Genomic DNA, 27,938 nt, shown 5'->3' on the forward strand with positions numbered 1-27,938 from the left:
GGAAAAACCAGCGAAATGTAGGTATAAATGTAACATAGATGCCTCCTTTTCCTCCTCTCTTAACCAATTCCATCTTGGAATGTGTATCCGTGACGAAACATGCGACTTTGTGGTTGCGAGAACTGATTGGTTTTCTCCTCTGTGATGTCACAAGAGTAAATAGTCAATTTTCCCCCTGAAATTGTAAGTTTCATCAATTACCCCCCTGAAATTAACAAAACTTCAATTACCCCCCTGAAATTTCACAAAGTTAGTCAATTTACCCCTCCGTCAAATTTTTCTCTTAGTGAACATGACGTTTTGCAAATACCCCCCCTGAAGTTTTGCACTTATGTTCAAAATGACTCCCAAACTTAAAAATTTATATTATTTTTTTCTTAAAAACAAACAATTAATATTAAAACTAACTATTAATTTTGGAGTTTGGAAAAACTACATACATATATACATCAAAATAGGGAAAAATGTGTATTTTTAAAGTGACAATAATGGTTATTTCTAATAGACAAATTATTATTTTTAGAGGTTTAATTATAAACAAATTAATAATCAGATTTAAATTTATATTTTCTCCTTCACCATCTTAGTCTTTTAACTCCTCCAACTCCTTCAACAATTTGCTCAAACCATTTAAACTACACAACCCCCAATATTAATCCACAAATCATCCCATTATCGTCACTTTAAAAAATACATATTTTTCCCCATTTTGGAGCCTATTTTGATGTATATATGCATGTAGTTTTTCCAAATTCCAAAATTAATAGTTAGTTTTAATATTTAACTATTAATTGTTTGTTTTTAAGAAAAAAATAATATAAATTTTTAAGTTTGGGGGGCATTTTGCACATAAGTGCAAAACTTCAGGGGGGTATTTGCAAAATGTCATGTTCACTAACAGAAAAATTTGACGGAGGGGGTAAATTGACTAACGTTGTGAAATTTCAGGGGGGTAATTGAAGTTTTGTTAATTTCAGGGGGTAATTGATGAAACTTACAATTTTAGAGGGGAAATTGACTATTTACTCGATGTCAGAATAGGGGAAGGAGTTGCTTTACACACGATACTGCAATGAGTTTCAGACTTCCAAAACTCTCATGTCGAGTTTACTTAGGGTCCGTTTGGTTCGAGAATTAGGAGGGGAGGGGAGGGATTTTAACAGTATTTTACCGTTTTATCCTTAAACTTAATTAAATAAAAGAAACTGTTTGTTTTTACGATTTCAGAAACTGACAAAGACAAGCACACATCTAAGCCGCTATTTTATCTTAAACTGGCTCATGTATTTTGCTCCAAGCATCATATTGTTTTTTTTTTTTTTTGGCTTTTTTTATCGGAGCAATTCTTTGTAATATTTTTTTTATAAGAGCAATTCTTTGTAATCCTTGCATTTTTTTCCAATTACTTTCGTAAAAAATAGCATAGCTCTTAAATATATGACATAAGAATTTTCAAAATCATGGATAGTGCTTAATAATTAACAATTGTAAGATAAATGAAATTTGTTGCATATGAACAAATAAGATACATGAAAGTGACTATGACTACTGTTAACTATTTCTCCTTAAAAAAAAATAATGATAAACATCATAACAAAACAGTCTCCCTAAAAAAACTCATAAACATGATAACACCATCATAATATGATTAATCAGAAGAACCAAAGACAGTTTCCATTATGACTGCTTTGCGTGCTTTGGGTGGACACTGAAGAATCATTCTAAGTATGTCTACATCTTTCATGACAACACGATATATCTTAGGCAATGAATTTGGGTCACATCCACACTCCTCTAATAAATTCCAAGTCTCTTCTCCTGAAATTGGAGGCAACTCGTGTTTATGACGTTCTCTCGTTATTTCATTTCCTTCCCGTATTGCAGCATTTCCTTCTCTGAGTGCCTCTGCAACCACTTTCATTGACTCTTTAAGTTCAATAATATCATTGTATGTCTCTTTATTCTTAGCCACTTTCAATCTCTTCCTTTTTCCACCACTTGCCATGGTTGAAGGATCATATGATTGTGTTTCAGGTAAAGTAAAGTCATAATCAGGAGCATCAAAGCTCTCCAAAGTTACCTCATTCCGAGCAACACGGTCATCAATATCTTGAATAGTTTCAACAAAATCTTCCTCAGTGATCGATGCCCCTCGTTTTTTGGTCTCTTTAAAAGTTCCAGATTCATCTCCATCAGCTCGGTTAGGCCCATGAAGTATTGATATCTTTTTATAGTTTGGAAATGAATCAACTCTCCAATGTGCTGCGTTTGGTTTCGACTGAAAAGTAAGTTTGACACAAGTTGTAAAATTTTTGATCAATCAAAAAATATTTCAAAATACAAGATTTACAAAATTTACCTCAATTAGAGCAGCCCAAACTGGTTCTTCCGCATCCCATAACTGTGTAGTTGAATTCCAAGAAAATCCACTCATACCACCTTTAAAAATTTCGTGATACTCACTGTAGTTTCTTTTCAAAGTTTTCCAACGATTTTGTATCTTCACCTTATCAATTTGGTCACCAAACAATCTCACGAGTTCATTTGTAACATTTTTATATGCTATTGACGTAAAGGTACCGTTAACTTTGTTACCGTTTTCAAATTCTTGCATGAGAGCATCAACAAGAGCATCATCCATGGCTTTATTCCAGGTCAAAGACCCAGAATTACCATTGTTGGTTGACAATTGCTTTTTCGATGTCATAATCTATAAAAATGGTCAATTATAACATAACTACATTAATAAATATAATTAACATGAAGTTCCAATATCATTCACTTGACATCAATTTCAAATATACATTTAGTCCAAACACACACATATAAAAAACACCATAATTTAATAAATTCAGTACTACTTCATCAAAGAAAAACCAAAATCAAAATAATAATATAAATTGCAATGTAATCCATTTAGGTTTGACCATTATTTTCATAATTTGACCACATTTGATGCGCTGCACCATTTTTTATAATTCCACCTTGAGCAAATTCATCCATATCACTTCTTGATGCCTCATGATTGTCATGGGATACATTTTGATTTGCAAGTTCGGCATCTACTTCAGCTATAAGGTCTTCATTTGGTTCTGCGCTCATTAGATAATTGTGAAGAATGCAACATGCAAAAATGATTAATTTCTGAGCTTTGACTCCATAAGCGGGTTCTGTTGAATTTGATAAAATCTCAAATCTTTTTTTTAATACACCAAAGGCTCTTTCAATTGCATTTCGTAAAGACGCATGCCGAAGATTAAACAATTCTTTATAATTTAGGGGTGGATTTCTTGCCGAAAATTCTTTCAAGTGATACCGAACTCCTCTATAAGGCGTAATAAGTCCACTTGTCAACATGAAACCTGTTATCATGGTTTTTGGGTGCCAAGCCATTAATTGGACTTGAACCTTTCGACCGTTGATATCTCTCTTTTTTCTTGGGAAGGGTAAAAGGAGAAAAACCCTTAAAAAGTTCTAGATTCGGGGGTCGTTTTCACTACGGGAAGGTGTTAGGCACCCGGAGCGATTATGGTATTCCATAAGAACCGTTCTCCTAAGTTTATTTCTACGCTTTAGTTTTATTGCTTATTTGTAAAAAAGAAGGTATGATTAGTGAAGAATGGGGGTGAGAAGAAGTAGAATTTGATTTTATTTCGGCTTGGAGGAGTTTTGACTCATTGCCTACGTACCCTTTTTAAGGGATCAAAACCGATCGTAGTTCATTCTCAAAAAATAGTTTTTGTTTTTGTTGGTTGATTTTAAATTTGAAAAGAGATTTTGAAGAATAGAGATGAGAGGCCTCAAGGGCATGAGATTTGGAAAAAAGTGAGGTGGAATTAGCTTTTTCAAAATGAAGTCCAAGTATAGTTAAGATTTATTAGAAATTTTACTTAAGAAAATAAAAGGGAAATAAGGAGTTTTGACTCCTATTTTATTTTCAAAAAAGTTTTCAAGTGAGGTTATTTGCATATTTTGGAAAAAAGTTGGATTTTTTCTAAGTGTCTAAACCTAAGCATTCATCTAACCATTCAATCCTATGCATACATCTAGAGTGAGTGTGTGCGTGCTGGTGCGTCATAGTGTCCATAGTCCATATTACAAAAATTCCCTAAATACATTCTATGGCCCCTTTGCCAAGCTACAAATCAATGATAACAAATTACATCACCAAATGAATCAAAACTTGCAAAAATAAATGCTAAGTTAAAGAAAGTGGAGGAGGTAGTGAAATGCTAGGAGTGAAATCACATGGGGAACAAAATGTTAGTGCAAAAAAAAATATAATGGGAATGATGCAAAATGTACCAAATGATTATGCAATAAAAAGGACAAAAAACATGAGAATTTAGCAAGCACAATGTGTAACAAAAGTCAAGATTAAAGAATCAATTCAAAACAGCAAGATCAACATGTGATTATAGGCATAAACATCTCACATCAACATATCAAGAGATTATTATCACATATTAACACATTAGTGATAAAAATACAATGAAAAAAACTCATGGCAAATGATCCAAAAGGAATTAAAGTGCTATGAATTAATCATGCAATATTTTTATCAAGCTCAACGTGCAAAAATGTCATAGAAACAATAAGAAATCAACAAAACGTATGCCTAAAAAATCTAGGAATTTTTATCAAAGTTTTGGTCAAGGCACAGGTTCCAATAGCACAGAGAAACGGTGTAAATAGCACAAGGGAGCAAAAAAACGTATGGAATCTTAGGCCCAAACCCAAAGCCCAAACTCAAAACAAAGGAAAGCGCAGGGACCGTTGGATTGATCCAGGAGATGGAACCCTAGATCCAACGGTCTAGATTGAGGGAAACGAACCAGAGCTGGACCGGTCCGGTTCAGCTGCTTATAAAAGGGTTGCAGGACCGGTCCAGTCCATTTTTCCTTTTCCTCTCTCTCTCTACCCTAAACCTAGTGAGAGAAACTCTCACCTCTCTCCTCTCCTCCGGTTGTCTTCTCCGGTGAGCTTCACCGCTCCGGTGTGGTGGCTTGCCGGCCCAACAGGGCGGCGCCGCCGCACCGGAGACGAGAAACTCCTCCGTTTTCAAAAACTTTTGCAGATTAAGACATCCTTTTTTATTCTAAACAAGAATATGACATTAGATTTTGCATGCAAGGTCTGAATCGTTGTAGATCTGAGGTTTTATGTTACGGTTTTGAAACTCTTTTTTTCTTTGAAATTTTCTTGGATCAAATCCTTTTTTATCCTTCTTGATCTGTAACGATTCGCTTGCGTTGATGCTTTTTGAGAAGAGAAAAGCGAGATTTACGTGTTTATGGTTACGGTTTTCTTTGTGATTCTGGAAAATTTTAGGTTTGTTGCTTGCGTGATTTTGCAGGTTTAAACTATGATTTTATTTTTGAAAAGAGGTTCTGAGTTTTACCTGAAGTTTTTTTGATGGAGATTCTGTTGAGTTTCTCCGGGAAACTTGATTCTGTGCTTTCTGTGTTGTTGATTCTTGGCTTTAACACTGAAAATAAATCAGTGATTCTTCAGCTGCTTCACCGGTCCAGATTCTGCTTCTTTCCTTCTTCTTTTCACGTTCTCGTCTCTGTGATCGTGCAGGGATTCGTCGCCAAACGGTGATGGATCCGCGCTTGAATTGCAGAGAAAAAAAGTTCTATGATGATGATTCTTCAATGAATCACTGAGAACTGCAGAGAAATCTGAGCAATTTCTGTTGAATTCTGGTGAATTTGTGATGAATCTGTGTGTTAGGGTTTTTGATCTTTCTCTGTGTTCTTACTGGTTTCTCTGTGATTTTGGTTTTGATCTAACTGACAAGAAAGAGAAAGATTGATTCTGTTTTTGGTGAAGTGGCGTGTAATCATTGCTTCTGAAATCTGACTTAATGCTTTTATAGCTGACATGTGTACATTGGAACCAATAAGAAAAGGACACCTGGACCTGGAGAAAAAATGGCACGGCTTTGGCCAAAAAAAGAAATTTGGACCTTTCTGTAAAAACAAAGAAATTGAGGACTAAACTGCAAAATTAAAAAAAGGCTTGAAATGAAATAAAAAAACAGTTTGGACAAAATGCAGTTTTGGGACCTCAATTGAGGGACCAAAATGCAATTAAAAATAAAATTTGAATAAAAACGTAATTTGACCAAACGTAAAGTGAAACAAAAATAAAATTGACAAAACGGACTAAAACGAACCAATGACCTAAATGAGGTACTTCAAAGTAACCTCTCTATGCCAAAATTTTGTGTGAAATGACCAAAATGCCCCTAGGGCTAAAAATGACCTAAACAGAATCAAATTGACTTGACACTGACTCGGATGCAAGTTTGAAATGAATTTGATAAGGCTTACTGATGAAACGTTTAAAAACAATCTGAAAAGACTCGGAGACAGTCACAAGGATGAAAATGGGTCCCACTGCAGGAAATGACCAAAATACCCTTCTGTATGACTTTTTGCAAATTTTGAAATAAACTGTAGAAAAAGCAATGTAATGATTCAGAGACACTTTTGAATGACTTACAAGACAAGTAAAGACATTTTGAAAAGTTTTATGCAAGAAAAACATAGGTAAAATTGTGATTGAAAATACTGCGAGGCAGAGACAATTTGAACTGTGCAGTTGAAATTTGATAACTGACAAAGTTTGCAATGAAATTGGGCCCAGTATTTTTAGGTCCAAAAATAGGGTATAACAAAACCAGCATCAACTAGATAATATTTTCCTATAGTAAAGGTAAATAATAAATGTGATAGTTTGAAGTATATAATATAAGTAGTTATAACTTTATGTTGATTCTTATATTACCTTGAGGAATTTTAAGTTTATCTTCTCGTGTTAATGCATTCTTTATTATTCTTGAGTCAGAGGCGGAGCCTTCCCATCCTGCAAGCACATACGTGAACTTTAAATCAAAAGTGCACGCTGCTAAAACATTTTGTGTTGGATACTCTTTCCTACCACGATAACGAGGGGCGTCTTTTGCAGATACCTTGACTCATATATGTGTTCCATCTATAGCACCAACACAATCCTGACACAATATAGTATTTTTCTATCAATATATATATATAATTTATTCAAGACTTGCTAATATTTTATTAATATAAAAATGTACCTTAAAATATGGTTAGAATCTAGTGCTACTAGAAATTTCCAAGGGGATCGTTGATCCATCAGGTTGTACAATAAACTTTTCTTCCAATTCAAGAATAGCTTTCAAAACTTGATGGAGATGACGGCTAATTGTCTCACCCGAACGACGAAATCAAAAGTTGACTTCACGATTTTTAGCATTATGGGTTAGTATGTAAAGTGATTTTGCAACTTGTTCTTCCACACTTGACCATCTTGTAGGTCGTAAGCCCCCTTCTCTTTCTAACATATCGCATAACTTTAAAAAAGTTTGAGGACCCATTCTTATTATATTTCTACTAGTTTCACTATTTTTAAGTCGATACATTACTTCTTCACGCACCCTTTCTCTCTGAGAGCTCATACTATAACTTATTTTTTTTTTACGAGAGATTCGAATATAACAAAAGACAACAGAACACATAAGCTGAGCTATAGCTCTTCGGTGCAAATCAAACCATCTATTGATAGCAATTTCCTGATCTTGATGATCCATCTAATCGCATAAAATTAATTTCTAGATTATATAACTCTTATACTACAATTACATATAGACATGTAATAAACTACAACAAACATATTTATATATAAACGAGGCCATGATCAATATATGGAAGAAAAAAAAATGAAACAAAGCATATAGAAAGAAAAGCAGAACGTAAAAAAGAAAAAAATCATGATTAATGTATAGATATATGGAAGATAAAAAAAATGAAACAAAGCATATAGATTAATGTACAGAAAAATAAAGCCAAGATTTTACACAACAAGACATGTAGGATCGGTGAATTAACAGTGAAAAAAAAACACTACTAGGTTGTGATTATCCTATTTTAGCTAGAAGTGAAGATTTGCATTTTATATAAGCTGTATCTGATACTCCAATAACAATAAGTATCAATAAAAATAATGCACAGCTTTGAGGATGGATAATGTAGTGTGCCAACAGGAACAAGTTCAATAGCCAGCATCAGCCTTTTAAAAAATAAAATAAATGGCCTGCATGTTTGAGAGAGGTTTTAAGTGGGAACATGTGAAATGTAAACATGTCCTGAGTTTTTACTGTTCGTTTGCCTGTAGGCTGTAGCTATTTTATGCAAAATTTTATTTGTATATTTCTGTTCTCATGGTAAATTATTTTATTTTTTTAAAACTATGTGCGTTTTTAGTGAATTTCATTTTCAATTTGATTCAATGATTACGAGTTATATTCAGCTAATCCGATAATAGTAAGGTTGTGTAGTGAAAAAAAATTCTGGTCAAGATTTTACACAACAAGACATGGATAGGTGAATTAACTGTGAAAAAAAAACAAGCAACAACAAGTATAATAAGCTGAATTAAAATAAAATAATAATAATAATAATAAAACTTCAACGATTTCATCAAAAAAAAAAAAAGACTTCAACGATTTTAAAAGTGAAAAAAAACAATACTCTCAAATGAATGGATCAATACCATAAGAAAAAACACACTATGAAACAAACAAGCCACCGTAAGGATAAAACAACAATTTAAACAATAAAGTTCCAACAACGATAACGATTAAACAAAGATAATAAAGTAGCGAATCAATAACGATGTAATTAATAATACTACGATATAGACAATGAGATGATGAAATTACTCACAATTCACTTTGGAGGAAGCCTCAAGCAGTCGTTGACAACAACAAAGTAGTAGTAAGAGCGGTTTGTACATCTAACAAATAAGAGTGGTAGATTATATAATAATAAAAATTGTTACAAGGAAAATATAACAAAATAATAATAATAATTGTTACAAGAATAAGATAACCTAATAATAATAATAAGATTGTTACAAAAATAATATAATCTAATAATAATAAAAGTTGTTACAAGGTTAATATTGAGATTTGAAATTAATTTAAGGATAATTATGACAATGCAATAAAATTTTAAAGAGATTTGCTCCCCTCCCCTCCCCTTCCCTTCCCTTCTAAAAATTGAACCAAACACTTCAAATTAAAAATCTCCCCTCCCCTCCAAAACTCTCGAACCAAACGGACCCTAAGTGACAAACTAATGAAATCTCTCACAAATTAGCGAAGACATCCCCATCTCATCCTAACCCCAATATTTATGATGATGTACTTTTTAGCTAATGATTGCTTCTTTAAAAAAAAAACAAGGATAAGAAATGTAACAAATATGATTGCAATTTTAATCTTCAAATTTTTCACATTTATTAAAATAGTTAATCTGTTTTAAATTTAAGTTTTTTTTAATCCTCTCAATTATCTCATCTCATTTGATCAACTCCCAGAAAACGGTGGGATGCTACGAGTCCAACAAAAGAAAAGGAACCGTACCGACTGAAAATGAAAATAAAACTCGAATAAAGGTGGCGCGCACTTCGATGCAACAACACTTTCACATTCCTACGCGCGCTTACTTACTATACACACTCTCCAATCTCAATCTCTTCACCTTTCCTCTCACTACCATCAACATTTTGTGCGCAATGTCGACGCTGTCCCCGGAATCCGTCGCAACCTTCATGCGAATCACCGGAGCAACGGAGTTCGTCGCTGTTCAGAAACTAGAGGTAGTTTCATATCTTCCACTTCACGCTCTTCAATTTTCGTTTTCATTTTTATCATCTACGCCACCTTAGATACTCACCAATTTCACGATCTTACATCAAAACCGTCGCTACCTTACTTTTTATAGTCTCATTCATTATACCACTCAAGTTTAATTCATTATTACTTATTCTACTCATGATCTTTTTTATACGTACATTTTGTATATTATCCTATGTGAAAGATGTGTTTAATTACATTATTAGTTAAGTAATCGGTCTCTATCAATATTCAGAATTTCGTTTTTAGTTCATTTAAAAAATTTGCATTTTCGTAGTCCTGTAACATTTTTCTTTAGTTGGAAAATTTTAAGGGAGTAAAAATGCTAATGAAATTTTGTAGAGCTTAAAAAGTGCGATTTTTTTGTTCGGACTTAAAATGAAATTCTGGAAATTTATAAGGATCATTTACTTAATTAACCTATTATTTAATAAGTATATGGTAGTTTGTAAATATGTTTATATTTAGAGAGAAATTTTTATTTGAAAATGGCTTATATAATTAAGGACAAAGAGAGTAACTTACTAGGAGAGTTAACTGTTTTTGTTCATTGCAGATACACCACATTTTGTTGTTAGCGTCTTTAAAAAAAACTTGTGTTATTAGTCTCTTTAAAAAACTTATGTGTTATTAGTCCTTGCGATTATTCTACTTGTTATTATTGGTCCGTTTTATTTTAGTTCTTTAAATACTTGATTGCGTTAGAGTTGATTTCCAGTAGGGGTTGAATCTAGTAGAAGGGGCTAGACTTACACAATGGGCGTTCAAATTCTGGCTGGAAGAAGTGCTCACGTTTAGTGTGTCTGACATTTAATGTGAGAAACCAGAAAGAAAAAAGAAGAATAATTGATTTTACTTTAGTCTTTTAAACATTGCTATATATAAGGACTAAAGTGAATATTACACACCTATTATATAACCAATTTTAACTTTATTAAATCTTATAAGGACTAAAACTAAAAAGTGGTATATTTGTAAGGACTAAAAATAAATAATTTTTTTTACAGAACTAAAATGAAAGAGTGTCAAAAAAGAGTATAATCCTTACTATAACTGTTGCATCTGTTTATTCCTATCTGTTTTTTTTTGTTTGTTTGTTTCCTTTTCAAGTTGGTTTTGAAGAAACAAGAAAGAAAAAGAGAGATTTTATTGAGTTTTTTTTTCTTTCTTTTTAACTTTTGTGTGCACTGTGCAGGAATATGGAGGCAATCTAAACGAAGCCGTGAATGCACATTTTATCGGAGACAGACACATGTATGGCAATGTGGTTCATAAATAGAATTTCTTTTATTTCCTTTCATATCCTCTCAATTTTTGTTAATGGCCATTACTAGAAGTTGGAATCTTACTAGACATAAGAGGTTGAGTTTATTTTTTCTTCTTGTAAATTATCTAGTCAGGAACAAAATCTTGCTGCTACTGCAACCCCACACTATGATTACTCTGAAGCAAATAATCAAAACAACGAAAATCGTGCTGGGTCACGTGGAATTATGCCTTTGTTCAATGCTGCTAGAAGATTTAGACCTTCACTACTACTTGACTCAAACTATAGAAGAGAACTTAGAGATCTATGTAACGGGTTTGGTGCTACTACGATTTCAAATAGTACACCACCACGTGGTTCTCCACAAGGGGAGGCGAGGGAATTTCCTACAGGGATCAATAGTGCACATGTGTCGCCCTATCTGTATCAACCTGGATTGAGCTATGCAGGTGCTGATACCAATGGAAGTTTATCATCTCATGGTCGAGGATATTATGGGTCAAATGATTATCAAAATGACTACCCTTTAGCTCAGTCAAGTGCTTCACGTGTTCATGATGAAGATGCAGAGGATGCAATGCTTCTAGCTGCAATAGAAGCCTCGAAGAAGGAGATCAGAGAAAGTTCTTCACAGAGTGCTCATAATGTATACTCATATCATTAAGCTTAACCATATTTTGTTACTTCTATTTCTTTATCCTTTCTAAAGTTTTTTCCTCCAATATATTATTTCAGCATTCATATTATGATGTGCCTTCACAAAGTCATTTTGAACGAGAAGATGATGATTTGGCTCATGTCATTTCACTGTCTTTACAGGTTTTGAAAATTCCTTTTAATTCCTATATGACTCAATTTGTACCTTCCCAATGTATCTGATTCTTAGTTCCAATTGCATTCAATTTAGACCGCAGAGAAAGAGGAAGCAATACGTGAGCTTCGAGTGAAAGAGGAAAGTGAAGTACTTGGTGCTCATGCTTTATTAGCCGAGGGAGAGAGAACTAACACTAACAGAAGCAGACTAGAGGTAGGTATTTCATAAACTTGATGCAATTTTTCATCTACACATGCATGACTCTTGGGTGTTAAAGCAGAGGCATCCAATGAATTGGGTGGTTCTATATGGAGGAATCATGCAGCCATGGTCATTCCATTATCCGTAGTTCACCAAACTTGATTTCTTTATTACATCATAATTTTTTTGGGTATATTTTTATATTCACCTAAAAATATTTTGTTTTAGTAAAAAGCCCTTGGGGTTATATGTGGTTCTGCTACCTTTCTCTTCCTACTTTTGTTCGTGCCCATTCCTTACCAGTGTTGATTAAAATACATATCAAATTCTATTAAACCATTTCAGGTTATTGATGTCGATGTTAGACAGAACTAATTTTGTAAATTTGAAATAACAACAAAATTTTCTGATATATCAATCAGAATTCAAATGTATTAACTTAAGTTGGTAATATTACCTTCTTATCATGCAACACATTTGAATATAAGCACTTGATAGAGCAGTTTCATTGGAGAAATTGTGCATTTATATTATTCAATCTCACTTTAAAAAATCATTATGTATTTCTTTCTTTGTGATAAATATATCTTTTCCAAGTGAAGTCAGGACCATCATTGAATTGAAATGTAGCTTTAGATGTTGCACAACCAGTCATTGGAGACCCAAGAGTGTGTGATGCATATGCAAAGCTTCATGTCTTAAATTGATGGTTATGCTAATGACTTCTTGCCTTATTTTGCAATGTAGTGGGGTGATATTTCTCCTGACGAGCTCAATGAAGCATTGCTGATTGAAACTGCACTTTATGGTGAAACTTCGAATCACAGTTCTCACAAATTTCCATCTTTGCCTGATCTGCAACATCATTCAGAAAAAAATGCTGATCCCAAAAGGCAGCGTTCATCCAGTTCAGCATCTCAATTATTATCTGAGACTCAGTTGATAAGACAACAACAGGTTTAGACTCTTGCCTTTAATGGCTGTATGATCTATATCCATGAAAGGATAGCATAACCTGTAAACATCTTTTTGCAGGATGCTGACTATATAGCATCACTACAAGCTGATAAACAAAAAGAATTGAATTCTCTCAACAAATCTGAAACCCATTCGTCAAAGCAAGAAGAAAAACACAAAAATACGCTTGAAAGAACGGTAATGCATTGCCTGAGTTTGTAACTTAACTTTTCCTATTGTTAGCTGAGCTATGAAATGTTTTTTTTTTTTTTTCCTGCTGATCATTGGATCATCCATGCATGGTCAAGCATAGAAGTCAAAGTCATGTGACCTCTGAGTAATTTCGAATCTTCAGTATCCATGCAAGATGAATGGTTAAAATTAGCTACTCATGGATGAGAAACAGAGGCATGAAATGCTGAAACCGTGAAACCTTTTACAGATTTATTTTAATTCATTCTTTCCTCAAAGCTCATCTGGTATAGAACCTGCATGTTTGACTTCTTTGTGGCAATTAGTGAATATTCATATTAAAGTGTTGGTGTCACTTGACACTAGTTCTCAGCTGCATTGCATAAGATTGTTGATTCCATTTGTCTTTTGCATGTGTGAATTTTTATATGAAATAAAGACATCTCAATAAAATTATTCTTGTCTTTTGAACATGCACCATTCACTTGATAATCATGTTAACAACACTTGTGCTATAACAGAAGTTGACGTGTCTTTTGTATGGTACCTGATTCTTTTGACTTTTTATATGCCTTTGACAGGAGAATTTTGTTTCCATTGGTTTTAGAACAGTACTGAACTGTGTTTACCTATTTGCAGGAATTGGAGAAAACAGGTGATGCAAAAAAAATTATGCTTCCAAATGAACCACCCTTAGGTGATGAAAAAGCAATTACTATTGTTGTTCGAATGCCGGACGGTGGTCGTTGTGAACGTCGCTTCTTCAAAACTGACAAGCTTCAGGTAAATATATTGTTCTGAACTAACGACTTTGTCTACCTTGTATTCTTCCTAGCAAACAACATCCTTTTGTACTCCTACCAACCCCTTTAAAGTTCAACCTTGTCCTTAAGGTCTGAAAACTAGAATTAATTAGATGCACACTCTTCCAACTTCGCAAGGAACACCCTCCAGTAGTTGTAGTAACCATTTGTTAAGTGTATGATCAAGTTGGTCCCTTGGTGGCATGGTTTTATGTTGCGGTCTGCTGCTGTAATTGCGACAGCAACATAATGGTTTTTGTGGTCACTGCAACCACATTTTTTTTTTTGTTGTAATTTTATGCAATATCAAGGATTTTTATGTAATTGCAATTGCAACCACAATTGTAATTTAAAACTTTGCTTCGTAAGCAATTAATTGAAATCTTGACACACATTTTGTTCAAGATAATGAAGAACCAACTAGGAAAATATGTTCTACTAGATAAGCTACTGATGCTTTCTTTAGCTGGGATGAGACATGAAGATGAAACAGGAAGGATATTGAAAACAAAATTTCTCTATCTCTCCCTTAATTTACGATAGCATACTTATGCAGTTATGAAGTAGGAAGCTATGTGTATTTTACATTACTGCGGTAGTTTGGATACTTGTTATTGCTAACAGTTTGTTATTTTGTTACCTTGTAGCTTCTTTTTGATTTCATAGACATTTATGGAGCAGTGAAGCCTGGCACCTATAGAGTTGTGAGTGTTTCTCATCCTATCAAATCGATTTATGGATTGAACCTTTGTTATTTTACTATGGCATGGATTTTGGCAATTTTGTTGCTAAAGATGTTCAGTGGTGGCATAATCTGTTGTCAAATGGTTGTTTTTCATAAATAATGGATTATGTTATGTTTTTATTACCATTTTTTGAGGTTGTCACGCTTTATAGGATACCAGACGCTGACCTGCGCAATATGCGTGTGGAATTTAGTTGCACCAGTGAAATTTAATTAATTAATGAGTTAAAATAAATTTATGGAACTTATGGAAAAAATTAATCTAAGTTAGTAGGCTAAAAATTAATCTTAGTGTATAGGATACTATAGTTACATGTCATGAATTATGGTCATTTCTAATTTATACTATCAAAATAATACTAATGCATTTCTTTGTATTGGTTCATAATATTTGAACACTTTTTATTAATAAAAAAAATAAAAAATTGAAACATGTTATTGTGATCTAATCAGAGAAGAATATAATGATTTTCATATCTTTCATACTCTCAACCTGTCTGAGTTAGGTTTATGTCCCTCCAATTTTTTCTTTATCTTTTTTCTTAATAAACTTGGCTTAAAAGAAAACATATCCTAAAATGAAGTTGGTTATGGCACTCAATTTTGTTCCTCTTCGGTTAAAGTTTATGATATGGGTCTTGCTAACTTGTGCCCTAAGGGCTTAGGGCACAAGATAAGAAACTAAAAAAAGAAATTTAACCTTGGAAATTGTACATTCATAACCTTAAAAGCTTAAAAACTTAACTTTTTCAATACATAATTTATTATTTAATTATATTTTAAGATCCTTATCTTGTGCATAAGGGCACAGGTTAGCATTTCCCTTATGATATATCTATGCTATCATGGTGACAACTATCTTGATCAGTGATTATATTTGACTGGAATGCGTAATTGATTAACTATCACTGCCTGGATATTTGAACAGGTAAGGTCGTACCCGCGACGAGCATACAGTGTTAATGATAGATCGGCTACCTTGAATGAAGCAGGCCTTAGCAACAAGAATGAGGCTTTATTTCTCGAGTTGATTTAGTCACCTATTTTCTTCCATTTAGTATCCTGGTCCTTAATTAGAACCCAAGAAATTATCAGGGCGCTCATTTGACTTTTCTAGGGATAAACATAGTCTGAGACAGATGATATTTATTGAATACAACTGAGGGCCGTTGTTAACTTATTGTATGTACAGATCTTGATACTTGTCAATTATTATATCTACGAATGAAAGAATTGGCTGTTGGCTGAGCATACTTGTCCATTTAGTTGAGCTTATTTATAATTTCTGTACACCATTCATCGCAGTTTAGAGTCATCTGAGCTCAGTTTTCATTAGCTTTTAGCTTATGGGAACTATGAGTTTGGCCATAGAGATGGGTTGAGCTAGGACCAACCATGAACTGACTTGATTGCTGAATCAAAATGGCGGCAGATGATATGATCTGACTCAATTGCTGAACCGAATAAAAAAATTGATGCGAAGTCAAAAAAACTTCTGTCAGGGCCTGTGAACCAAGTTCGAAATGGCTAATGCATATTTTCACCGACATAAGTATTTAGAGCTCCCAAATCTTTGATTCTGAAAGCATGATCAAACTGTTACTTTATGGCTGTTGAATCCAAATAATTTCTGGTCAATATGATATCATTGACATAAATCAATAAAGCAGTAGAAAAGAGAAACTGGAATGCAAGGAAAACAAGAAATAATCGCTCTCGGATGGTGAGGGACCGACCATGAGCAAGAAAGAGAACAATTTAGCAAATCATTACTTGATGTCATAGAGAGATTTCATAATCTGCAAACTTGATGAGGCTTAGCTGAATGAATGCTAGAAATGATATTTACAATAGGTAATTGAGAAAGTTTTTATGCAAAGGAGTTATCTGACAGTGGTACATGCTTTTATATCACGTCAAGTCATCCTCAATGTAAGCACATCCTAAATCACACAATATTTGATGTTAAAAACCAGTTGAAAATCAAGGGAATGACAAAGCTCGTGTATAAAAATGAGGTGTTACTCATCAAAAAATGAAGAAATGAGGTTATAACACATTGTGCAATGAAATAGTTTCTGAAAATATGATAGTACCAGAAAACTGAGCTAAAGGGACAACCATTAGGCAACTTGACATGAACTGGGGAAGTGTTATGAACTGATGATATCTTGTTTCAAACTCATTATAATATTAAGACAACTTGGAGAAATATTACACACAGTTGGTATTTACTAATTTACAAATTTTCTTTTATATTTAAACAAAATTTTAAAATAGAGTGATAACTGATAAGCTTCAAGATGTTGAGGTGCCATAACTTAATGAACAAAATTTCTCTTATAAGCACCAAACAAAAAATTGCTGTTTGAAAGAATTGAATTCCTGTGAAAGTTTTGTCATAAACAAAAAACAAACTAATACTTGTTGTGTTAGTTTTGCTCTGTTGGTGGAGCTGTCCAGTATTGCTTGACTGCTACAAGTATCTTTTCTTTTTGATAAGGTCCTTCTTCATGGTCTCTAATTTTTGCATCCCACTGCATTTCATCTGCAATGCTCTTCACCTTCGTCAACACATCTACATTGTCGCGCAAAATTACACTACCTTGCGGACGCAAAATCCGGTCCATCTCCAGAAGAATGTTCTCCATACTACATCTGTGACACATTAATTTGGTAAGTTACAAGTCTAATATTCAAATCAACCAAAGATATTATGTGGTTAAAATGATAAATAATATTTTGAATCATATTATACTATAAAAGTAGGTTCTATAAATTTGACCAATATATCAAATTGATTCCTATCATTACCTGTGTTGGTAGAGGCTGAAAACTGAATCACCATGTATGAAGTCATAAGTTCGTGGGTAAGTAGACATGGCTTCACACCTGAGACAAGACAAAAGTAGTAAGTAATCATTTTTAACTACCACATGCTTAGGACAAATGTTTGCATTAGATTTCATATTGGACCATAGAATCTGAAACAATAGTGAAGGACAAAAAAAATAATAATATAAATTTGTGTGTGTAATAAATAATGTCACAATAATTGAACTATTTTTTTCATAAAGCTGCTATTAGTGGTAGGTCCATGACTAATTAAAAAGTTTTAATAAACAACTTGGATCATACTGATAAACTAATTAGGCATACCAAAAAGCTACTTTTATATTTTAACTCATCTACCAATGTCATTCACTAAATCACTCAACTTTATTTAATTTTAGAAAACTTGTGTATGTCGGATGGGAGTACTCGAGTTTGAATCCTGACTGAAATAATTCTTGATCAGAATTTATCTACCTTTCGGTTGAATTCTAAATTACCGGTGCCAATTTGTCCTAAAAACCGGATTGGTTAAGACCAAAAATAAACAAATTACTCAACTTTGCCCTAGCAAATAGAAGCAAGGCATACCAATTTTGATAGGTTCCAATGAGTCCACGTTCATATATGACACCAAGAGTATTGATTTCAGCCTCAACAGGAACAATGTTCATGACCCAAACAGGATCATCAACCAGTGCAGCTGCAAAGCCTCCCAAGTAAGAATTCATATCAAGAAGATTTCTATATCTTCCAGTCTCTGCTAGCTGAGAATCAAGGGTCTTGTAATATGATTCTCTCTTTTTCCATAACTCAGTATTTTCTTTGAACATCTCTGGTGTTATTCCTTTCAAACTTTCACCACTAATCCTTGGAGGAATTGAAGTTAGTCTCTTTGGCCACTTTGATATTTCTCCACCAGCAACTTCTTTGACGTTGTTTACATCTGGCAGTGGGGTCAAGCAGGTATCTAGTTTAGTGTACCTGCAATCAAAAAGGTTGATGTAATAAACAATTTAAAGAAAAATGTACATCTGTTAGAACTTAACTCGATCATACAAAACCGACTAATAAGATGAGAGATGTTTATCACTTATAAACACATTATTCAGGCCATATCGCATCAAATGTGGGATTTTGAACATTATCACTCATGCCTAAGACTAGACATCTGGAGCGTAGCTTGACTGACCTGATAGCGGATGGTCCAACAAATTTTGGATAGACTCTCAAACTATCTCAGAATTTGGGTTGAGTTAAAAGTTAAAACCAACTTGTAAGGTAAGAGATGTCTCTCACTTATAAACACATTTCACACAATATTCAATCCAATGCGATACTCTTAACCGAAAATAAAGCAAATTAATAAGCAGAATTTGGAAAACAAGCTAAAGCTGCAATCTAATATAAAATGTGTTATTACCAAGCCATATCTGGATCCTGTGCTTCTTCACAGAAGGGTCTAGTCTTAAAGATCTTTCTTTTAACTTTGCAATGCATATGATTGGTTGGTTTCTGCCATATTGCAAGGTCACCTTTTTGTACTAATTTTTTCCAGCATAGGCTTTTTGCTACATTCTCAATTGCATCTTGTTCATCATTGAGACTCTCCCTAGTCCTTTCCCATCCTTTCCAGTGTTTCTGCCAGTTTATTGGTGGCCCTGACAGAATCCAGTATCCACCAGGACGCAGTAGTCTATCAACTTCAGTCAAGTATATTCCATCTGCCAATCATCATTGTGAATTAAGCCAGAAACAAATTTAGTGTCACAATCACACACAAACTAGATGCTTAAAAATGCTATGAAGCAATGAGACAAACACAAATACTGGACACGACAGTAACACGTTGTTACTGATAATTTGACAAGCGCTGACAATATTTTTTTTACACTCTTATTATTGATGTTAATTCATGCAAGTCTCGCTACTTTATTAGTTACATTTTCTATGTGGTATTAATGGTGGAATCCACATGAATTTCAACTAATAATAGAGCAAGTATTGAAAAAAATGTGTCACTAATACTTTTTTTTGTAGAATGTGAGTGTAAATTGGTTTTATTGTTTTTTTTAACAGGTGCGAAATATTCACTAGCTTTGTTGATGATTAATCTCAGTATGGAAATATGACTCGAGAACTTTAGTGTGGTCTCCTTTTCAACCACACTATTTTTATCTTCAAAGCTTGAATTCCAAACATCACTTAAGGAGTCCTTAATGTCTAAATAATGTTGGTATGATTTAAAATTATATTAACAAACATGCCCTTAATCATATTTATTTTTGACTGAAGTTCTTGATGATATAGTAAACATGATTTTAGGAATTAATAATATAGTGTGATAAAATAGGAGCCCTTAATCATTGAATGTGTTTATGCCAAACTTGTTGCTCATTATATTAAAGAGTTATGAAGCACGAACACTCTTCAAATTATACGTGTTCCGGTGTCGGGCATGTGTTGTGTTCGACATCGACACGACACGACACCAACACATATAATTACATTAAATTATTTGTGGTATCAGTGTCCATGTCGTATCAGGTGTTTGTGTTCATATATGCGCTTCATAGTTAAAGAGTTATGAATGTACCATCCTGGCCCCAAGGAATGAGGCACCTTGAGCAGTGAGCCATATCAAAGGCTCTTGAAGGATAAGGAAGCCTTATTGATGCAAGAATTCCAATCAATGCAGGAACACCTCGTTCAAGAGCAAATTGAACTTGAGCTTCATGAGTATCTCTTGGTGCAACTGACACCGTTAATATGTTACGTGACAGAAGATAAGCTCCCCAACTTGCCACCTATCAAATAAAAAAATTGTCATAAAAAATAATAGAAACATTAATGTATGGTTTGCATTTTAATATTTTTGGTTGGATTGCATGAACACATCACATGTTAGGTACAAATTCTCGTGCCTAGGTGTAGTTCCCGTGATGTTAATAGATGTGAGTACATTATTTTATAATACAAGATGTTAATAGATCCAATGTAGAGCTAAAAAATATCTTAGTAGAGCTCAAAAAAAAAAAAAAAAACACACTCAAAGAAAATTACGTTTACCTTACACTAAGGATAGTGGGGCTCAAACCCACATGCCTATCTAAGACTTTTGTTTTTTTCTTTCTTTCTATAAGTTTCCTTTACCATATATTGGGAATTTGATAATAATGTTATTATTATTCAATGTTTTAAAAAATGTTATTATTCTAATAATACACAAATAGCTAAAAGGGTGCTTGATTGAGAAAAGTTGTATTGTACTCTAGCATGTCAATAATTATATCTATTATTATATTATGGTGTTTTACACCAATCCTACGATAAAAGTTCACAAACTATCAAAGCAGATTATATAAAAAAAAGTTACTGCTGCAAAATAAATTAAAAACAAGTTTGGTAGTTTAATAATGCAGAAGTTTAACTAATTCAATCATTGAGTTTTGACAAAAAATATCCAATCATTGAGGAAAAAAAGCTTCATGCTTGCAAATTGAGAGCATAATTTTTTATTCCAACAGTCATACATTACATCAATTTGAAAAAAAGAAAAACATTCTTTGGTTATTTTATTCCTTCTTATTACCAAAAAGAGATACAAACAAAAAACCATTAAAGCTAACTTTTTAACTATATTTAATTTTAAAATGTATATACATATTTAGATTCGGTTTGAAAAAAAATAACTAATAAATTTAACCAGTTCAAGCAGTTTTCACAAAAGAATTAAAAAAATAATATAATACTGTTTAATTCAATTTCTTGCATTATTTTTATATAAAAAAAAGATTGAATTGTGATATTTATTAGTACTCAATTTGTTTTCAATCATTATATTTTTTTAGTGCAAATTCTGTTGACAAGAAATGAAGTGAGTTTTCACATAAGAATAAAATGAACATGATTTTTAGTTTTTAATCTCTTACAAACCCATAATACTATTATATGATTTTCAAAGAATGAAAAAAAATACAAAAATAGAAATTTATGTCTGTTAGGTCAACTTGGAAGTTTGCACCCAAACATTTTGTGCAGAGTGAGTTCAGTGTACGAAAATTGTCATAACCTCGTAGGTAAAAATACTTAATTGAACCAACCGGTTCAACTAAACCAGTTCCTACAACCACAAAAATAAACCGGTTCAAGAATTTAGGATACGTACCCCACAACCAGTATCAATAGCGGTTCTGATAGACCCATCTTTAAGATTAATCAACTTCCCAATATCATCAACGTATGCATTTGCGCCACGTGGAAACATGGTCCCACCACCCGGAAACCTGAATCGGTTCCCATTGAACCGGACCCAATTCTGGTTTTTCTTCTCCACGGTTAACTCCTTATGTGGAACATTTGCATACCAAGCCCCGTCACGGCTCTCCGGCCACCGTAATGGTAACCGGTAACCAAACGGAGCTGGTATTCTACACCGGAGAGTCTCCTCCGGTAAGGGACAGTGTCTCTCCCGGTAGATAAGTTTCTTTCTAGAGAACCTCAATGACCTTTTCTGATCCTCACATGGAGTGTATTCATAGAGAGATGGTTCACATGGTGGGAGGTGAGAAACACGCGCCGTCTTTAATGGTGGGTCAGGGAGGTGGTGAGTGGCGGTGAAGTCGAGTGACGGAGTTGTGATGGCACTGTTGTTGTTATGGTGGAAACATATGGAGGAGGTGGAAGGTTGAGAGGTGGTGGTGGAGTAACCGGCGGCGGAGATGACGGTGGTGGAAGGATAATGATGCCAGAGAGCAAGGAAGTAAAAGAAGGTACATAAGAAAAATGCAAAGGTGATAAAATATAGATTGGTTAATAATATGTTTGGTATTTTGGATTTGAAAGTGTGAAGTAGGGTTTTAAAGTTAATATTCATGTTACTATATTTAGTGTTTGTTCTTGTTCTTGTAGTTTAAGGTTTAAGTTGAAGAGTTGAAGTGATGAGTTGAGTTTGAACTTTGAAGATTGGGTGTAAGTGGTGGTTGGTTGATTTATTGCATAGTCATTTGAATAAATAGACTTTGTGTTTGTGTTGTGTTACAACTTGCTTTTTCTTTTTTTGGACTATAATTATTGTGGCTATAACAAATACTCTTTGATCTTGTTATGCTTTGTCATATTCTAGATATATAATTCTGAAATTCTCTTATAGCACGTGAATTTATAGTATAAACAAAAAATTTTACCGAGTTATTTAATTATTCACTTTGTTTTAAAATAAATGACTTAATTTGACTGCGTGTATTATTCATATAATTTAATTTGACCGTAATTTTTTTACACTATTTTTTTTTTTACATATGAATTGAAGGATCCAATCAACTCTTTTTTTTTTTTATTTTTTTTTATTTTTTTTTTTATACTATTGATGCATGCAAGTTAAACTCTTAGAAAAAGTTACAATTTATACCTTTCTTTTGCATGGAGGCCGATATATTTTTAGGAAAATTCTATGGTGAAGTCACGAAAATGACTTTTCTGGTGAAGTTAACACTGTAGTATAAAAAATGTTGTGAGTAACACTCCACTGTTTGTACAATGGCATCAAAAGTTCAGTCCTCATAGTATCATCAATTCATCAGACTAACAAGAATACATTTAATCTAATTTTATCCTATCTTATTTTAAGTGTAACACCCCATAAAGTGTAACACTTAAGACTATCACATAATATCATCAACTCTGTTTGCATGTTAAAGATGCCAACGATAAAATAGTACGTCCAAGATGTTGCAAGCATTACTAGATGAATTACTATTAATCATGAATCAGTAATCAACAATTTAAAAATGAATCAAACATTAAGATTAAAATTAACTTTTTCAACCAAGTTGCTTGGGCTCTAGTGGCAAGGAGCTCCTTCCAAGGACGTACCCGGGGAATACCGGGTTCGATTCGCAGGGGGAACAACACTTGATCAGTGTGCATGCCTCTACGTATGAGCCAGATTAGTCGCTCACCTTTGGTGGGTCGGAAACCGGTGCGAAAGCAAAAAAAAAAAATTAACTTTTTCAAAAAAATCAATTTCTTGACTGCACCGTAGAAGCTCCCATATTTTTATCCCCCACAGCCACTTCAATAGTACATTTAAAAAAAAAAAAAAACTTGTCTTTTGCCTCTTAAAAGTATAGCTTTAGATAAAAACTCAGTATTTTTCTCGTCCATAATCATATTTGCAAAACCTCATGGCAATTTTCAGAAAATATTTTATAACAAAAAGGGGGTCTTGGAAAGAAGAAGCTCCCCATGTGTACGTACACTTCAAGCCCATCTCTAATACAGCAATGTGCCTTTCGTGAGATAATTGCTTTTCTCACCTTCCTCTCCTTTCACGCACCCCTCTGAAATCCATATATAGTTTGGATTTTAATTATATTGTTGTTATTGATGTGGAATGTGATTTAATGACAAATTTTTTGTTTTATGCGTACTACATAAGTGTTCATGGTTCTGTGGTATGAAGTGGAGTGCAAACTTGCTGATCAAGGCGACTTATGCAACATCTTGGCATTCTCTCTTTATGTCCTGTAAGTTATATATTATGCCTAGTTAATTTTTCTATGCGTTGGGACTAAATGTAGTTAGTTTGAGATCTAATGTAAATACTTGGTCTGACTCGACATAATTAAATCATATTTCGTTATATTAGTGTCTTTAATTTTACTCTTAATGCTTCTCTAACGTGCAACCTAATATTGATCATTTGACTTAAGTAAGTTCTAGACATAAACTTCCCTTTGTAAGTAACATGGGTAAAGGAACTTCTAGATGATATTTCTGAGACATCAAGCTAGATTTACAATCACATGCATTATCAAAATGTAATTCCTCTCGTTTAAATAGTTGAACGAGACATCAGAGATTAGAGATTAGAGTTGATCTCTCGTTTTCTGCGAGACATTAGAATCTACAGAGGACGATATGTGAAGGTATTATTGAAATATAAAGAGTTTATAGTCGATAAAGAAAATGGCTTTTTGAATTAGCCATCTCTAATACCTTATCTAACTATATTGACTATGATATCTTTCATACAATTTGCCTTGCTTGACTAAGGTTATGTTGAACACAATAACCGGCCTTTTAAGCATAAAGAGTTGGTTCAAAGTTTGGTAGTGGATTAAGGCTAAAATTAAAAGCTACGCTTACGATTTAAATCTTTGTTGGATTAATTCCACTCTCTTGTCTTGGATTTATAGCCTCTTGATATATTTTTCTTATTGTTATTTTTTTATTTTTGTTGTATTTCACCTGTAATACTTTTTTTTTTCTTTCTATTCTTTACCTATCTTGTGCTAGAATAATATTTTTAATGTATTTTCTCTTATCTTTTCCAAAAAAAACTTTTAAAATATCATTCTCACCAACTCGTATACGGTCCTTGTGTAGGTTTAACTGTAAGCAAATTAACTTAAGAGTGACAAAATATGTACAGGTGCCATCAGTTGGTTTATCTCACTAATCAGTTAAATAAAAACAAAATATGAGCAATCAGCAATAGACATAAACAACACTATTAAATTTGTCCCAAAAAAAAAAAAACTATATTAAATAAGACAAATTTTTATTTATATATAAATAACATATGAGTAAAGTTATTCATTTAAGTTTTTGCACTAATCAAAACTATCGATTTATCTTTCACTATCTATAACATAAATAGAGGAGAGAAATAGATGATTTTGAATGGTGTCAATTTACATAGATAACTCTATACACTTTTTGTCGATGAATAATATAGTTGTCACCATTGAATAATTTTATGGTTAGTAGATTGATAATAATTCTTAAACATCCAAAACATTCTACCATATCATTAGAGAGATAAGGACATAAAGAGAGTAGAAGGACATATGTGATAGAAAAATAGAAAAAGAAAGTAAATAAGATGTTGAATACATATATAAAAAATTGTTTCTCTTAGTAGATTATGATATTTCCAGGGTTACAAGTACAAATGATTGATTTTTTTTTTTTAATTAAATGAAAACGAAGAGTTGTAAACAGTTTTAATTAAATGTCACAAGATTGTAAACAGTTTTGTTTAAATATCACAATATACTAAATCTAATTTTTTTAATTAAATATCATCAGACTTATTTAATTTAATAGAAGTCTTCTAACATTCATTATAATAGTTAATTAATGGATAAGCTTGCATAAGGCTTAAAGTTAATTGCAGGAGTTAGTTGATGATTGATGCTTACAATGACATAAAAAAGATGTCAACAAAACCTAGTATTTGTATATCTTTGATTTATTTATTCCGATGGATAAGAATGCAATAAAATTAATCAGCCTTCGTAATGTGTTTGAATAAGTCTTTGACAAATGACAAAGTTTAAGTAGATTAATTCCATCGAATCGGCTTATATTTTGTCATATGCAGAAGTTGATTAATCATAGCCATCATTCATCAATACAAAATGAGTAGCTAACAGTAATCCGTCAACAAACAATGTGCATTACATTGGAGATTTTGGAAATGCGAAAAGTTACTGAAAACAACTCATTTTCTTATCGACTACTCTATATATATATATATAAAGAGCGGAAAGATAGACATGAGTGTCCGTCTTTTCGCTAGTTGGAATAAAAAAAAAGGATTCCAATTAAGTTGGAAATATGGTTGTGGTATCCTTTTTTTACTAGGCTAACAACAACCGATGGGTCTACTTCAACGACAAGAGAGCAAATATATAAATTCTATCGAGCTTCAAACCAAGGTTGAGACCACAAAGCTCGGTAGAGATAACAATAGAGGTTCCTAAATTTCAATGAAATCCCTTAGTCAAACAACCTGTAAAGTCTCTAATTAACACACCAAAAGCAGTTGATTATCAACAGTTTGATGAGAGCTGTCAATAACAAACTTCAAACAATTATCGCGAGAGGTTTCCAAAAAATGTGAAATTCTTTCTTTAGATTTTTGAAGTAAGAATTAAAGTTAATGGTACCAATTGTATTAATGACGAACAAAACTATCGACTATATTGTGGGGATTTGTACTAAGATTTGATTTGCCATAAAATATAAGTAGGTTCCGGTCTTTCCAAAGAAAGTTGTCCAATGCAGACTGGTGCCATCAATATCCGTTGTAGTGAGATTCGAATGAAGCCGATGATAAAGACCAAAAACTGAAAAATCTTGCCAAGTGTTTCTCATCAATGAAAGGATTCTAAAAATCCCTAATCGGCTCATAGTATACAAAGAAGATGCATGATTGTTTCGTCTTGATCCCCACAGTGAATGCAAGATGCATCATTAGTAAGAAGACGACCATGACATAATTTCCAAAGATGAGCTCTGTTGTTTTTGGATTTCCAAACTGTTGTATTTGGATTTCCAAATTCTATTATCTACCGAAGTTGTTACTAGGTTGAGTCACGACCAGGTCGCTCTCTTTAAGACATTTCGTGGCACTGCCCAAAATTGTGCAAGGCAGACTATCAACCACGCCGCCTCCAGGATAAAACAAGCCCAGCTACAACTGTTCGATTAACTACTGCACTGTAGAAAATCGTTCGAGAATTACACCTCCAAATATGGTACTAAGACCACTCTTTAATACTGAAACCACTTTAATATGGCACTGTTACCACTCTATATGGTGCTGAGACCACTCAAATATGGTGTTACCACCATTCTAATTATTAACTTCTCCAACTATGATACTATGATCACTCAAATATGGTTTTACACCATTCTAACGTCTAACTTCTTCAAGAATCGAAGAAGAATATATTTTAAGATCATTCATATTTTTGAAGGGGCATTGTACCGAAAAAGGGACTATGATCTTAAATTATTATTTATTCCGAAGGACATAAAAATATCGAAGGGACTATGAACTTAAGACCATTCTTAATTCCGAAGGGACATTTAAACCGAATAGGGACTATGGTCTTAAGAACACTCTTAATTCCGAAGGGATAGAAAAAGGAGATGAAGAGAAGAAAGACTCGTCAACACAAGTCAAGAAAGGGAGAAGAGAGAAAGAGTTCCCGACAACTCAATGAAACTCTTTGGTGTGTTTTTTGAACTGAGTGGAGTCATCTATTTATATAGAGATTCTGTAACTGTTTTAGCAAAAATTGCGACAACAGTTACTCTAGTGGATAAGATTAAAATGAAGTTTATCCATTAATCAGTTCAACAACACTTGTGGATAGGATCAAAGGAAACAAATCCACAAAAGTGGAGGAACCAAACTATTGGATTTGAATGAAGAAAATATAATAATAATTAAATTATTATTCTTATCACAACCACCATAAGCTAAATTTATGGAAAGTAATATTCTCTAATAAAATAATAATTACTATTATTTTTATCACTATCAAGTATTTAAAATTAAATACCACAATTTAAACACTACTAATGTGTGTGTTCTATTTTAT

General features: G+C 33.0%; 2 protein-coding genes across 4 annotated transcripts; one reads left to right on the top strand and one right to left on the bottom strand.

Annotated features, from left to right (window-relative positions):
- Nucleotides 1-9,428: 9,428 nt before the first annotated feature.
- On the top strand, nucleotides 9,429-15,954 carry LOC25502323 (plant UBX domain-containing protein 9). 2 transcript variants are annotated; one of them, XM_013589476.3, is made up of 10 exons: nucleotides 9,432-9,690; nucleotides 10,923-10,981; nucleotides 11,124-11,640; nucleotides 11,730-11,813; nucleotides 11,902-12,021; nucleotides 12,757-12,966; nucleotides 13,045-13,164; nucleotides 13,798-13,941; nucleotides 14,609-14,665; nucleotides 15,635-15,954. In XM_013589476.3, the coding sequence occupies exons 1-10, from the start codon at nucleotides 9,502-9,504 to the stop codon at nucleotides 15,740-15,742; spliced, it is 1,608 nt and encodes a 535-aa protein (XP_013444930.2). In that variant the 5' UTR covers nucleotides 9,432-9,501; the 3' UTR covers nucleotides 15,743-15,954. The 2 variants fall into 2 exon arrangements, with proteins under 2 accessions (XP_039684593.1, XP_013444930.2); XM_039828659.1 differs by lacking the exon at nucleotides 13,798-13,941 and having other exon boundaries at nucleotides 9,429-9,690.
- Nucleotides 15,931-22,533, bottom strand: LOC25502324 (probable methyltransferase PMT15). Of its 2 annotated transcripts, XM_024772665.2 has the most exons (7): nucleotides 21,707-22,533; nucleotides 20,135-20,345; nucleotides 18,962-19,262; nucleotides 18,130-18,522; nucleotides 17,521-17,598; nucleotides 17,131-17,364; nucleotides 15,931-16,285 (listed from the first exon to the last, which is right to left on the bottom strand). In XM_024772665.2, exons 1-6 carry the CDS (start codon nucleotides 22,412-22,414, stop codon nucleotides 17,139-17,141), a joined length of 1,917 nt encoding a protein of 638 aa, XP_024628433.1. In that variant the 5' UTR covers nucleotides 22,415-22,533; the 3' UTR covers nucleotides 15,931-16,285; nucleotides 17,131-17,138. The 2 variants fall into 2 exon arrangements, with proteins under 2 accessions (XP_024628433.1, XP_013444931.1); XM_013589477.3 differs by lacking the exon at nucleotides 15,931-16,285 and having other exon boundaries at nucleotides 16,878-17,364.
- Nucleotides 22,534-27,938: the final 5,405 nt, after the last annotated feature.

The sequence above is a fragment of the Medicago truncatula genome, chromosome 8 (genome assembly GCF_003473485.1).
Source record: "Medicago truncatula cultivar Jemalong A17 chromosome 8, MtrunA17r5.0-ANR, whole genome shotgun sequence".
In the NCBI taxonomy this organism is placed as follows: Eukaryota; Viridiplantae; Streptophyta; class Magnoliopsida; order Fabales; family Fabaceae; genus Medicago; species Medicago truncatula.

Excerpts from the sequence above, each read along its gene's own strand:
- LOC25502323 (XM_013589476.3), top strand. The coding sequence starts at position 9,502 with ATGCAACAACACTTTCACATTCCTACGCGCGCTTACTTACTATACACA. Across the intron at positions 11,641-11,729 it reads CTTCACAGAGTGCTCATAAT|CATTCATATTATGATGTGCC; the intron begins GTATACTCATAT and ends ATATTATTTCAG. Across the intron at positions 12,967-13,044 it reads AGTTGATAAGACAACAACAG|GATGCTGACTATATAGCATC; the intron begins GTTTAGACTCTT and ends ATCTTTTTGCAG.
- LOC25502324 (XM_024772665.2), bottom strand. The coding sequence starts at position 22,414 with ATGAATATTAACTTTAAAACCCTACTTCACACTTTCAAATCCAAAATA. Across the intron at positions 19,263-20,134 it reads CATTCCTTGGGGCCAGGATG|ATGGAATATACTTGACTGAA; the intron begins GTACATTCATAA and ends GATGATTGGCAG. Across the intron at positions 17,365-17,520 it reads TTCAGCCTCTACCAACACAG|ATGTAGTATGGAGAACATTC; the intron begins GTAATGATAGGA and ends AATGTGTCACAG.